Genomic DNA, 13,093 nt, shown 5'->3' on the forward strand with positions numbered 1-13,093 from the left:
TGTGACGCAAAAAATCTACAAATTTCACTGCGTAGGTAATACGTAGGCATCCCGACGAGGTGGCCGAGTGGTTAAGGCGATGGACTGCTAATCCATTGTGCTCTGCACGCGTGGGTTCGAATCCCATCCTCGTCGAAATTTATGTTTTTTTTTTTCCTGATCGTTCCAGATTCGCTAAACATATGTAACAAAAACACATCAGATCTGACTAAAAGACAGGGTGGCTAACTCTCTAGTCTTGAGGGCGCCATTTCATTAAATGTGAACTGTGGCTGTTACCTGGTTTTCTTTTTTGCTGCTTTCTTTGGAAAACCAACAAAATTTACTCTAAGCTTTCCGTGAATAGTTTTAAGACATATAAGGTGGTATTATTTAAAATTATACAAGTTTGTGAAAGCTGAAGAAAGGAAACAAGGTTTTCTGATTTCTGTGGCTTCATTCAAAGTGCTGCCCGCTTCATAATTAATCAGTGTGCTTTTGCGCAGGTTCTTTTATTTTGATGAACGCTGTTGTGACATGAGAGCGACAGTGAGCGCCTTCGCTGACCAGCCGTTACTGAGCTTAATTGCCGTTGGCTCGCTGAGTCAGGAGCGGTCACTGTGCTCTATGGTGGCGTGCTCCACTCTTCGTGCTCCACTGGTGGCGAACCGTTGTAACTGCAGTACAGCGCATCTCAGCAAGAGAAGTGCAGCTTAAGAGCACAGCTAGCACGAGAGAAATAGAAGCAAGTAAACAAAAAAAAGAAAATGGAGGGGGTGTAATTATTTCTGATGTCCATTCTGTCACAAAAGGAATGAATAGTTCTGCAACAATGCAAAAATGGTTTAGGAATAGTTCAACATAGATGAGGTAAAAAATAAAAAAAACCTCTGTAGAAATATCTTTACCAGGAACAATATGCCTGAAGTATTTGGGGAAAATTACTTCCATTTAAAAATGGAAGTAATTCCATTTAAAAATGGAAGTAATTTATAGTGCGACTTGTCAGAATAATTTTAAACCAATGATTCAGAGGATTTTTTTGATTTCATACACCAAAAAAACTTGCCATTACTACATACACCTTGGTGCCAGTATACTTGAGGCTCTAGTAAGTAATTTTACATTTAAACCTTAAATGAGGCAGTAACTGAGTCTCTGAGGAAATCATGTCTCGTTATTTCTCAACAGACTGAAAAAGGCCTTAGCAATACTAAAACTTACAACTACACAAAGCCTCTGCAGTAGGTTTCAAAATAGTGAAACAAATAAAAATGGGAAGCCACATTAGACAGATTTGTTTTATTAACGATTCTGAAGCCATTTCGATAGTTTCTGCTCAATACATGGCGTCAAACTGCCTGACAGGAGGCACTTCCTTCATTCCAAGGATGACATTTTGTACAACTGAAAAACTACTGTAGGCTCCCACACATTCAACTCTTCTCCATCTGTTTAAGGTCATAGTGCAAAAGCTGAAGTGTTGGAAATACCAATGTACGTTTACATACAAATATCAATGGCAAAAGACACTTAGATGTTCAAGATATTTTAGGTCATTTTCAACTCCGCACCACAGAACTCCATGTAAGAATGTGTTTTTCCTAATCCTAAAAAAGAAAATTATGTCAAACTGCCTATATGAAAATCAGCCATCTTAAAATAAAACAGGGTATGCATTTAATTGGTAGTTGCTTATGACAGTATTTCAGGGGGGGAAAAAAAAGATAAATGCAAGACAAATATTATTTATAACCAAACATACAGACTCGGAATACATTTGCTTGAATCGGATGTGAAAAACCAAGTGTATTACATTTTGTAGAAATTACAGTAAATCCCCCGGTCCAAACATTTCCTGTGAAGAGTTCAGATTTATTTTTTTTCTTTCGTCAAGGTTTAAATTTTCTTTGTTTGGTGATGCAGTAATCAGAAGGCCCTTCCGTCACTGTCCACCCTCACAAGCTACGACACTAAAACTCCAGCTCCGCTTTTAGATCCGCCTCCCTCGCTGTTGCCGGACGGCGCCGCAGACTGGCCCTGGGTGTCTCCTTCGCCCTCTCCGACCAGACGGATGTTGTAGCGTTCCCTGTACTCCGTTAGCTCCCGACCTTTCGCTTGCATCTGCGTGTTGATGGTCTCGATTACTTTAGAAATCTGAAAAGAGAAAGAAATTGAATTAGTCATTTTCCAAATCTAAAATGGAGAAAAAAAAAAAACGTAAAATCTTTTTTGGGAATTTTAAGGAAACAAAAGTGTCCTTTTAGCCATTAAACACATATTCTGTTCTGATTTCTTAAAACTATCAAGAAACACACTTTGTATAATTATATACCTCTAACACATAAAAAGTTGAGTTTAGGAAAATAACAGCATTTATGTTAGTGCTTTTAAGTCACTTTTTCAATTTTGTTGTATGCTACGCTGCCTGACTTGGCCAGAACTCATAGTAAAGAATCTTTTATCACAGTGGGATATTACCAGGTTATATGTGATATTTTTTTTAAAGTTGTGTGAAAAGAACAAAGTGGTACAGTCACTACCCTCTGTATTACCTGTTCTTTGTTGTTTTCCAGTGCAGGTAGAACCTCTTTCACTGTTCTCTCCACCAACACTCCTCCCACCAGACGAAAGCATTTCCTCGAAGGGTCCACTTCCTTTAGAGTGTCAATTACTAAACTGAACAGAAAAGGATGAAGTCAAACACGAGTTAAAACGATACCACTGAAATTAAGCACTGAAAAAGCACTAAAACTCGTCGTTTAGTGCTATTTTGTATGGCTTTCTGTGAAGAAAGCCATACAAAATAGTAATATCACAGATCTACTACTACCTAAGTCAACTGTTGCTATATAGACAATTATAACATAAGAAAGCAGAAAAGGCTGCAGAGGAGGAGACCTCAGTGACAAACCTGTGCTCGTTGATGTCCATCTCCAGCTCTGCAGCTTTAGACGCCATGTTGCGCTGTTCCTGGCGCATTCTCTGAAATGTTGCAACCACCTGTAAAAAAAGATAAACTCATCAGAACTAAACAAATAAATGAATAATCTTCTGCACAGTTATAAGGAAATACATCTTTTAGGAGTGATGTTATTATCTAACTACAGCTCTCCCAGTCAATTTGAAATGTTTATTAAATGTTAACAGGTTCGTTTTTTTCAGTAAAAAAAGTGTTTCGTTTTTCTTACCGAATTTGGATGAAAATTATATTTGAGATTGCAATGTTGGACAAAAATGTGGATGTTATTGTAAAAATTTCTTAAATATTTTCTGACTACATGCTTCAACAGAATTTAACACATAATTCCATTCCACTTTGTTGAGTCATTGTTTAATGAAAAATGTCCCAATATCTGTTCACTTTTTATACTTTTTTGAGGTTTTCAGTTTTTTTGTTCTCCTGCCACTACCTCATTTTGTTACATTTCAACAAAAATGAAAGGCCTATAACACAAAGTTCTAAACTTTTATGACAAGAGAGTGCCATCGTGCAGCATATTAATGATAACTGAAGCTCATATGAAAGATTGGAGACGCTGCAAGAATCCTACATTTGGGTTTAAAAATAGACGTTCGCCTCGTCATACCAAATAGCACCGAAAGCTTACAGTAACGTTAAAGTTTAAAGAAAATAACCAGAACAGTAAGCCCTAGATAAATTGATTTAAAAGATTGAATACACCGACTTCTCTGTGAAAATTGCTATTGAGAAGTTTTAGGAAGCAGACTGATGCTCAGATGATGGCGAAAGAGAGGGAAGCTAACGTTAGCTTAAGCTAACTGGCCGTTCAATTGACGGCTTTTACTCCGCCAGACTCAGATGGGCAACAACAATGTCTACACCAACAAAATGCAATCTGCGTGCAGGTCAGAGTACCTGTTCAGCCGACGGGCCGGACTGTTTTCCTCCGCCGCCACTGCTGCTAGTCTTGCTACCCGTGCTGCTACTGTTGGCTGCCATCTTGGAAGGGTGTTCCCGACTAGGACCCCGAGCAAGATGTTCAAAGGGGGCTCATGAGGTTGCCTGTGCGCAAATACAGTTGAGAACAAAAAATCCAGATTTTTTTTTAACGTTTGACACACTCGGCCATAATAATGTAAAACTGATCATCTTAGCTGCTCCGTGAAGATACAAAAATGTTTTCATTACCATTTCAAATAACACCATAAACAAACGTACGTTCTTATTTACTCAAAAGTCTTGTTTGTCTCACCTACATTATAAGTTAACATATTTACTATTTGTATTTTAATCTTAGTTGTGATCTGCAAAGCCTTCTTCGTTTCCAACCGGAGTAGTGTCATATTTATTTATTTTTATAGTGGCAAAGTTCTAGGACCCAGATGGTAACTACAGCTACTTGAAAGAGGTAGAGAGTTTATGGCTTACATACCACATTCACTTCCGGTGAGTACTTTCACATTAAGAAACAAATTAATTTCTTCTTTTAGCTTTGATATGAAATAATACATTTTACTTTTGTTGTTTCCTCTATAAAACAATAAACTTTTATTCAAAAGCAGCAAATAAAACTGCTGAGGTTTTCCCCATCTGCATTTAAATTTCCTTTTTCTACAATAAAACACAAAAGTTTTGAAATAACATTAAAAGCAGCAGCATAATATTAATGAATGAGTTATATATTTATTCACAGATTAATTCAATTATACATAGTTCTTGATTAATTGTGATCAATTTATTTCAGATTGCAACTGAAAATTTTTCTCCATTAGTTTTTTTCATCCTGCTAAATGCTGTGATCTCAGCTGATTGTGATCGGACGTTAACACAAATGTATATATATTTTTAAATGTTATTTACATTTTAAGGTTAATGTTTTCAGGCCTTCGTTCTCAAAATTACCCACAGTTAATCTTTTTTGGAGATTTTTTTTAAGTTCGATTAGTTTTTCTTTCATTAACGAATCCTATAGTGACTATGATTTAACAACATTAATGTAAGCTGATTTTTTTTAACTGGATAAAAGTGAAAATTGGGTCAAAGATTTAAAAAGTCATCTATTTGAACATTTGATATGAAGAATATATGCAGTTACGATAGTTCACCACAGGAGGGCAGTAAGAACTAAATTACTTTAGCTTTTACTTCAAGCTTTATGCGTTTCTAAGTGGAGTCAATTTTATTAATTTTTTATAGTGGCAAAGAGTCCCCAGTAGATGGCGATAGAACGCAGCACGCTTGATGAATAGCAGAGAAGAAGATTAAACCACCTTTTCACTGCAGAGGACTGAGCTGAAACTAAACGTTAATAAAACACTAAGATAATGTGAACAGCGGAGGCTAACCTGTGAGGGACCAATGTTCAGGTGCAACTTAGGATCATCAGTGAAGTACTTGGCCTCTCTACCAGCTCTGGGACGCCATCACATCCTGCAAAACAGGTGTGTTTATTATTATTGTTAAGATATGTACTCTGAACTCATAACTAGTGATTTCACAAAAATTTGTACTTTTTTGTTATTTCCAAATAAAAGCACTGGTATGGAATTTTGAGTATTAGGGTGGTTGTTTTAATGCTTAATTAAAATATATTAAAACACAACTTTCTTTTACAAGGCTATCCAATTTAAATGTTTCTGTTTCCCAGCTGTACTTGCCATGAAAGTGAAGCTGTATAGAGTTAAACAATAAGTGTGCAATAGGGAGAAAAAAAAGCCCAGTAAGTTGCCCTGTTAATCATCAACCATTGTTGACTTGACATGTTTCCTGACCCTCCTCCTTGTAGTCGTTGCTTTTTGTGCAGGATGTCCACTTCACCGAACCCAGTAGCTGCAGTCTGTCAAGTTACGGCGACCCCAGACAAGGAGGCCAACTTCTCTGCCTGTAAGCAGCTGCTGGAGGAAGCCAGGCAGCGAGGGGCCTGCATGGTGTTCCTGCCAGAGGGATTTGACTACATTGGATCCAGCAGAGAGGAGACACTGTCGATGTCAGAGCCTCTGGGAGGCGACATAATCTCCCGATACACTCAGCTTGCCAGGTGGGGCAACACAACTTCCAGTCTATTGAGCAATTATGACATGGCGTTAAAATGTGTTCATTAAAAGAAATGTTTATATGTTTGTGCACAGCAGTGAAGATTTAAATATTTTCTTGCTAAATAATAGGAGTATCTAAAATATATTAATTTTAATATTCTATTTTTTTTTTATTATTGTTATTTTAAACTCTTTGTTTCAGGAAGTTGGACGTGTGGCTGTCTCTGGGAGGATTTCATGAACGAGGACACGACTGGGAGAACGACAGGCGTATTTACAACAGCCATGTTATCGTTAATAACAAAGGTGCAGTGCATCTTTAGTTATATTTCAACCAAATGAAAAACCAGAGGCAATCGAGCAACATTTACACTTGTGAATTGTCATTAAACCCACAGGTGACATCCTGTCAGTCTACAGAAAGTCCCACTTGTTTGATGTGGAGCTGCCGGAGAAAGGTGTGTCACTCAAAGAGAGTGCGTTCACTATTCCCGGACCCTCCCTGGTTCCTCCAGTCCAGACTCCAATTGGCAAGGTGGGGATTTTATTGAAACAGTAGCCATCTCATCATAACCCCACACAAGCACGATAAGTCCTTGCGTTAACAGGTTAAGTTTGTAAGCCAGAAACAATGAGAGTTTTCAGGACTGAATGAGACAAAGCACCGCCAGGTTATATTTTTACTGTACCTTTGATTTGTTGGCATCGTTTTCGTTTGTGTGCTGCAGGTCGGGCTGGGCGTCTGCTATGACTTGAGGTTCCCTGAGTTGTCGCTTGCTTTGCAAAGACACGGTGCAGATATCCTTACGTATCCATCTGCCTTCACGGTAGCAACAGGAGCTGCTCACTGGGAGGTAGGATCACAAATGCTACGCTACAGCAATGTTATGCAACGACTGCTTATCGGTAGCGAGGCATCCGTCATACTGTTCCTATGATTTGAAGTACTTTGAGGAATGAAATGGGAAGTCTACTTTATTTGTTTCATATATTTTATCATTGTATTTCAAATCTTTGCGCGAAAACCATGAAAATGTGATATTTTAAGCTGTAGGAATAACTTACCTGTCCATGCAAAAACCAAAATCGAAACATAATTTCAGTGTAACAAGTGAAGTGTGACTGATCGTTCTGTGATGCGTTTCCAGGTGTTACTCCGTGCCCGGGCAATAGAAGCGCAGTGCTTTGTCCTGGCAGCGGCGCAAGTAGGCCGGCACCACGAGAAGCGTTCGTCCTACGGCCACGCCTTAGCCGTCGACCCCTGGGGGGAGGTAGTGGGTGACTGTGGAGGGGAGAAGCCGGGGATGGTGCTGGTGGAGGTCAACCTGGATAAAGTCAATAGGACCAGGAAGAACATGCCTGTCCAGCAGCACCGCAGGGACACTGCTTTTTACCACAGTATGAGTCAAACCTGTTTGTGATTAAAAGTGGAAAGATAAAATTGTCTATTCAAGCAGGACTGAATGTCAGAATTTCACAGATAAATAAAAAGAATAAAAGCTGTTCCACTTCCTACACAGTCTTGAAAAGTTAGGGTAAGTAAATTGTTGTAAATTCATAGGAAGTATTTGTATTTATATGATGACTTGCAAGCCTGACGTTATTGGTTTGAATTTTGAGTCCTACTGTAATTATTTTTAATTTTTCTTGTATTTCTAGACTTTATTCTTTGACAAAGTCAATCAGATCCGTTTCCTATCTGTAAATGTTACACATAATGATCACTAGATGGCACTGTTGGACTAAAAGCACTAAGGATAGCAAGCAACGTTGGGCATTTACTGATGTATAGCAATTTAAGGGTATTAGAGGTATAATTGCAATTAATTTTCTAATTTAATAGACATAACAGGATTTATATTATAAAACCTGTATGACCATTTTATAAATAAATGGTTTAAATGAGAATGCTAAAAAGGAGTTTCTACATAAATGGTCAATAATTATTTAGTTCAGTTTTAGCATGTGGTATTGAATGTTGGGATGTTCCCATGCTTCTACATTATATAGAATGTATTACTTTCTCCTGCAAAACAATGATTTTGTTTTGATCACACCAGCGCTGCCTTCCTCAGCCCATCAACTATAGAAAAAAATGACTTATAGCAAATATGAAGTGTTGGTGAAAATTTCTCACAGCTGCAATATATTACACTTTTTTTGTTTGTTTTATTCAGTGGAAATTTGGTATGAAGTGTAAGATCTATCTCTAAAAAGGTAACTTGAGAGACTGAAACCAGGGCAAACAAATCATTGCTCTTTTTATCAAAGATATCGCAAATGTAGTTTTTATTTGAATTAAAAATCGTTGAATTTAACCACGCAAACCATATTTTCCACATGACTTCTTTAAATAAAACAGTGTCGTTCACAACTTGATTCCCATACGCCATTATTATGTATTGAAAGTTTTGGTCCCAACGCTCAGCCTTGATGAACTCCGCAACTGATTGCTGGGAGAACCTATAGTTATAACATCCAAACTGATTTCTGTTTGTCAAATAATTACACAACCATAAATAAAATTATTGCTTTGGAAATTATGACTTCATCAGTTATCTTTTTGTTTGCAACTTTGTGTTTATTTTTGCTTTGTGGACAAATGTTTTTGTCGTTGTTTCAAATCTTGTCGTTCTCTAACTTGTGCAGGTGTTCCACATCTTCATAGTTCCTTTTTGACTATAACACCAGTTTGCAATTGATGTTTTCATTTCATTTCAACATGGCAGAGGTGTGTATGAGTAGCTATCTCGCAGCCCATCTTAGACCCGCCCTTCTTGAGACTAAAAACCTCAAAGGACCTCGTTTTCCTTCTTCCTGGATGAATTATTGATCAGAAGTCCTCCTTCCAGCCGGCGCTGCTGGGATGATCGCTGGGATGGGAACAGGAAGTTAACGTCACCGACAGAGAAATGAGACTGACGAAAGAAAACACCACCACCATGATGATGATGTTGAGGGGGAGAACGCCAAACCCGTTAGTTTAAAAGAGGAAAAAGAAGAGAAATACGCCTAGCTTAACCTGAGAAAAAGGATGAGTTGCTATGTCGGGGCTGGAACTGAGGCATCAGGAAGGTACGCTGTTTGTTGCTTGTTTTAAATCTGTCGCAGCTGTAGAGGTGAAGGGTTCGCTGACTGTGCTCTGAGGTTTTAAAAACACCCGAGACCAGTCATCCATCCTTCATCTGTAAGCTGCAAATGCGGTGAACTTTGATTTATTTCTCCCCCCCCCCCCTCTTTGCAGCCGAACAGGTGTTCGGTAGTTAGCCAACTAGCCGTGGAGGCTACCTCCGTTAGCATGAGCCCCTTGTTGCAGTTGATGTGAACTGAGTGGAAATTCACCAGCCTGGATGAATGTCTGAACTCATGTTGAGGATATTGTCATGGAAGAAGGCCTTCGGCTGCAGACAGAGCCCACTTTTAAGCTCTGTTGCATGCGAGTGGCTCCCTGTTGCTGTGTCTTCTGTCCTGGTCATTTCTATCTGGGGAATACAGATGTAACAGATGCTAACGACACTTAGCGGGCGAGTGCTAAAGGGACTGAGTAACTGACCTCGGTGCTGCAGACACGTTTTTTATATATATATATATATAATTTACTCTGAAAAATCTGAAATGTACAGATACTATTTATATACGTCTCTCTCATATTACAACGTAAGCTTGCTGTATCCCGCGGAAGCCGACAATTTAAGCATTGGGACTGGTTACCACGGTTTGGTTGAATCAGATTAGTTTGAAATTCAGTCAGTTCATAATCTCAAATTACATGAACATTTAAGTGGGTGTCACTTTTGCTACGCTTACTTTGACCTTCAACGACTACTATGTAAATAAAACACTTATCAAGTTGATTAGAGTGTTCAGTGACATTTAATTAGCAATCCGTCAACCCCGAGTTTTCCTTGTGGAGGAGAACAAGCTCATTTACTTTAAGTGAGAATGGCATTCAAGTAAGGCAGATGCGTGTTGATGTTCATGAGTCAGGAAATTAAGAAAACAGTTAATTCAGTTAAAATATAAATTAAAAAAAATGCAACACTTTAGCTGTTACAAGCATGACTTCACAAGCACCCCACTTTATTTTATCACTACTGATGCACCGATTGTAGTTTTCTGGCCAATCACTGACCTTTAAAAACCCTAGCCTGCTGATTCCGATTTTGACCAATTCTTGTGTTTTTTTGTTTTTGTTTGTTATAACGATCAGTGTCGGGTGCTATAAAGTTAAAATACGCCTTCAATAAATCTTACTGTATTTTAAAACATGGAACTATACATGTGAAACAATAAGTTTGCGCCCTTGTGTAACTCATGAGGGCACATGAGGGTGTGCTCTCAAATATAAATGAAAAGTTTAGAGCATTGCTGTCCAAACTAAATTCAATTGATCCCTAACCTAAAAAAATCTGCTCCTTTAGATTTCCATTTTCCACATTTTCAAAACAAACAAAACTTGCACAACAGTTTTGTTGAGGATTTGAGGCTAAAGAGGCTCAAATCCTCTTTTGAGCCTCTTACCAAAGTGAAAGCGCATGTCAGTATTTTACTTTTTACAAAGTCACAAGGCTTGCGTGGCTTGAGATCAGTTGAGAACAAAATAACAAAGAAACTTAAAAACCACCAATAAGGTGTCTTGATTTCTAGTTTTTTTTTTTTTTCGGATATTGATCAAGGAAAAGTTCGACGAGATCGCCAACACACCTTTAATCTGGTGCTCCACTGAAAACCAGATTAAAGGTGTGTTTGTTTCCTTTTAATGTAAAAACAATAAAAATGCCCAGTTGCTCATGTATGTATTTGCCCATTACTGATAACCTAAAATTACGTCAGTCAGACGGGATCAATCGGTACACCCCCATGTTTTACCACATGCAGTGTCAAGATGAGCCTTTTCCCATCTGATCGTTTTAATTAACCGCCAGTGGGCCAAGAAAAGCAGCTTTGCTTTCTGATGTCGCTTGTGCTTCAGATCTACAAACTTACCAGAAACACAACACAAAACAAAGGTTCCGGGGTTGAAACTTTGTAACAAAAAAAAGGTAAAAAAAAAAAAAGAGAAGAAATTTAATTAATTGATTTAAAATTGATGTAGTTATTTGAAATTAACATGTTAAATTCCCGACCTTAGCATATTTTAAACTGTGTTTAGCTGAGTAAATGTGTTTCTTTCAAAAATGCAAACAGTTTCTCCTTGAAAAGGAAATATGAGGGTGAAAAAAATCTTGATCAGTTTGTATTCGTTTTTAAAGAAAATCTGCTTTAGATGAAGGTAGTGTTTATAGGTGAAAAATTAGACTTTTCTAACTTAAACACCATTAAAAACGTAAATGACAAACAGCAGAAGATTAGAGGTCAAACAAGATAACACGACATGAGTAAAATTACATAAATTACCAGCTAAAGTGGTGAAAAAGTGTATCATCCAAATAATTTTTCTTTTACAAACTGTACTTGTCTTCCTGTTTCTTTTTTTTCTTCTTTTTTCAAATTGGTTCAACTTTTAAAAAGGTATTATCAAATCTGTTGTGTCTCTTAACCATCTATCCTTGAGATTAGGAGCAGTAATGAATGTTAATTGTGAACTGAGGTTAATGTTTACTTGCTGCTGTGTGCCGGTGTGTGTGCTTGACATTTACGGTTGGCTGACGGTGTTGTGCTAAGTTTAACCTTTTCTACCCAGCGGTAACAGACGGGTCAAACCAAAGGCACCACAGAGCTCCTCATTTGATTTGCCTTTGCTATTGAGTTAATCTGCCCTCCTGATTCTGTTTGGTCTGCTGTCAGTGCTCTCCTTGTTTTTCTATCAACAAGGTTTCCTAGTTCAATTCCATCTGCCAGCTCTGATTTGTCATTTGGTTGTTTATAACCCTTCTCATGTGCTTTTCTGTTTATCAGGAAGAAAATCTAATTAAATTAGACAAACCAAATGGTTGCGAGCCGTTTCTATTAGGCTGAGGTTCAGTCTAGTCAAGTTTTTTTTTCTCTCTCTTTATTAGGAATGTATTCCTTTTAATAACATTTGTGACATATCTTTTCTTTTTTGTGAGAGATCAATGTGATTCTGTATTTGTAGAACAACTTAAGCTATACAGAAAGTTATCATGGACCAAATTCCATATTATTGGTAATCCTTGAAAATCTACCTTCTCTATGATCATTTGAAAAATAAATCTTTTTGTGTGTGCAAGGTTTCACCCTGGTTGGGTGGTAGTCATTCATCCACCGGCCCGTCTAGTTTCTGAGTTAAAAAATGTTTAAAGTTGACAGGAAATATAAAAATATCACTCAATAATTCTGTGTTATTGAAAGATTGGAAAATTAATACCTGAACGCCAACTATAAAGTCTTAAAAATGCTAACATTTCAGAAAGACTTAAATAAATAAGCATTGCTAAACCTGATGGGGGCACAAGTAAAGCCTGGTGGCCCGCCAGGCTTATAATACACTAGGGGAAACCCTTTGTGTGAAAGTGTTCTTCATAAATAAGTTACATCAATTGTTCAAACTTGATAAAACTATTAAATTGTTGAATATTTGTTACTTTTTTATTTGTAGAGAGTTGGAAGTGAGTATTTTTTGTCGTTTATAGATACTATTATGGTAGCAAAACCCCTGGGTCAGTGATGAGATATAAAGTACTAATTAAAATTGTTAAAATCTTGGAATGCGATTATATTACCCAGCCATAAAAAGAATATGAAAAGAGAAGAAAAAAAAGCTATTTCTACTGCTGCTGAACTATTGATTATGACACTACAATATAGCTATTTTCTTCTTGTGCAGAATTTCATTATTTTAGTGGGAAAAAAGTGCAGCAAACTTCTCTTAGCCAGCTTCCCAGCAGTGTGCAGCAGCAGATGCTGGGTCTTTCTTGTGGAGTAATGATAGAAGTGCTGTTTACTATGAGTAAAAACTCGTTTCTGCATGCGTTGGAGCTGATGTTGCTTATGTGTGCGTCGAAGTATCGACCCTCTGTGTGGAGGAGGCGTGAGGCTGTCTGTTGGAGTAAACGCTGAGTCACGTCTCGGCAACAATCTTCTGGGCAGCAACTCCATGGCGACCAGCTGGAGAGAGATAAGCTCGCTCACTGCTCAACTTGTTCCTTTGCTG

At 37.8% G+C, this 13,093-nt stretch overlaps 3 protein-coding genes and 1 non-coding gene across 8 annotated transcripts in view; 3 read left to right on the forward strand and 1 right to left on the reverse strand.

The window, feature by feature from the left end:
• The first annotated feature begins 53 nt into the window (after nucleotides 1-53).
• trnas-gcu (transfer RNA serine (anticodon GCU)) lies at nucleotides 54-135 on the forward strand. Its single transcript has one exon. It is a non-coding gene; the product is annotated as a tRNA-Ser (tRNA).
• A 1,131-nt stretch (nucleotides 136-1,266) lies between these two features.
• Nucleotides 1,267-4,006, reverse strand: pfdn2 (prefoldin subunit 2). Its single transcript, XM_008427918.3, has 4 exons — nucleotides 3,860-4,006; nucleotides 2,894-2,982; nucleotides 2,535-2,658; nucleotides 1,267-2,136 (listed from the first exon to the last, which is right to left on the reverse strand). The coding sequence occupies exons 1-4, from the start codon at nucleotides 3,941-3,943 to the stop codon at nucleotides 1,945-1,947; spliced, it is 489 nt and encodes a 162-aa protein (XP_008426140.1). The 5' UTR covers nucleotides 3,944-4,006; the 3' UTR covers nucleotides 1,267-1,944.
• Nucleotides 4,007-5,145: 1,139 nt separating this feature from the next.
• Nucleotides 5,146-8,522, forward strand: nit1 (nitrilase 1). Of its 2 annotated transcripts, none has more exons than XM_008427919.3 (6): nucleotides 5,146-5,385; nucleotides 5,730-5,981; nucleotides 6,182-6,285; nucleotides 6,378-6,514; nucleotides 6,708-6,833; nucleotides 7,128-8,522. In XM_008427919.3, exons 1-6 carry the CDS (start codon nucleotides 5,303-5,305, stop codon nucleotides 7,398-7,400), a joined length of 975 nt encoding a protein of 324 aa, XP_008426141.1. In that variant the 5' UTR covers nucleotides 5,146-5,302; the 3' UTR covers nucleotides 7,401-8,522. The 2 variants fall into 2 exon arrangements, with proteins under 2 accessions (XP_008426141.1, XP_008426142.1); XM_008427920.3 differs by having other exon boundaries at nucleotides 5,150-5,385; nucleotides 5,748-5,981.
• A 260-nt stretch (nucleotides 8,523-8,782) lies between these two features.
• clcn3 (chloride channel 3) overlaps nucleotides 8,783-13,093 on the forward strand; it is a 37,867-nt gene continuing 33,556 nt past the window's right edge. For 2 of the 4 annotated variants that reach the window (XM_008427922.3, XM_008427924.3), the window contains exon 1: nucleotides 8,783-9,054. Coding sequence is in view for 1 of the 4 variants with exons in the window: in XM_008427924.3 (XP_008426146.1) it covers nucleotides 9,024-9,054 (31 nt within the window). In the remaining 3 variants the exon portion in view is untranslated. The remainder of the gene's footprint in view (nucleotides 9,055-13,093) is intronic. The other 2 variants (XM_008427927.3, XM_008427926.3) reach the window with 2 other exon arrangements.

Source organism: Poecilia reticulata, chromosome 18 (assembly GCF_904066995.2).
Source record: "Poecilia reticulata chromosome 18, P_reticulata-male-v2, whole genome shotgun sequence".
NCBI classification, from domain to species: domain Eukaryota; kingdom Metazoa; phylum Chordata; class Actinopteri; order Cyprinodontiformes; family Poeciliidae; genus Poecilia; species Poecilia reticulata.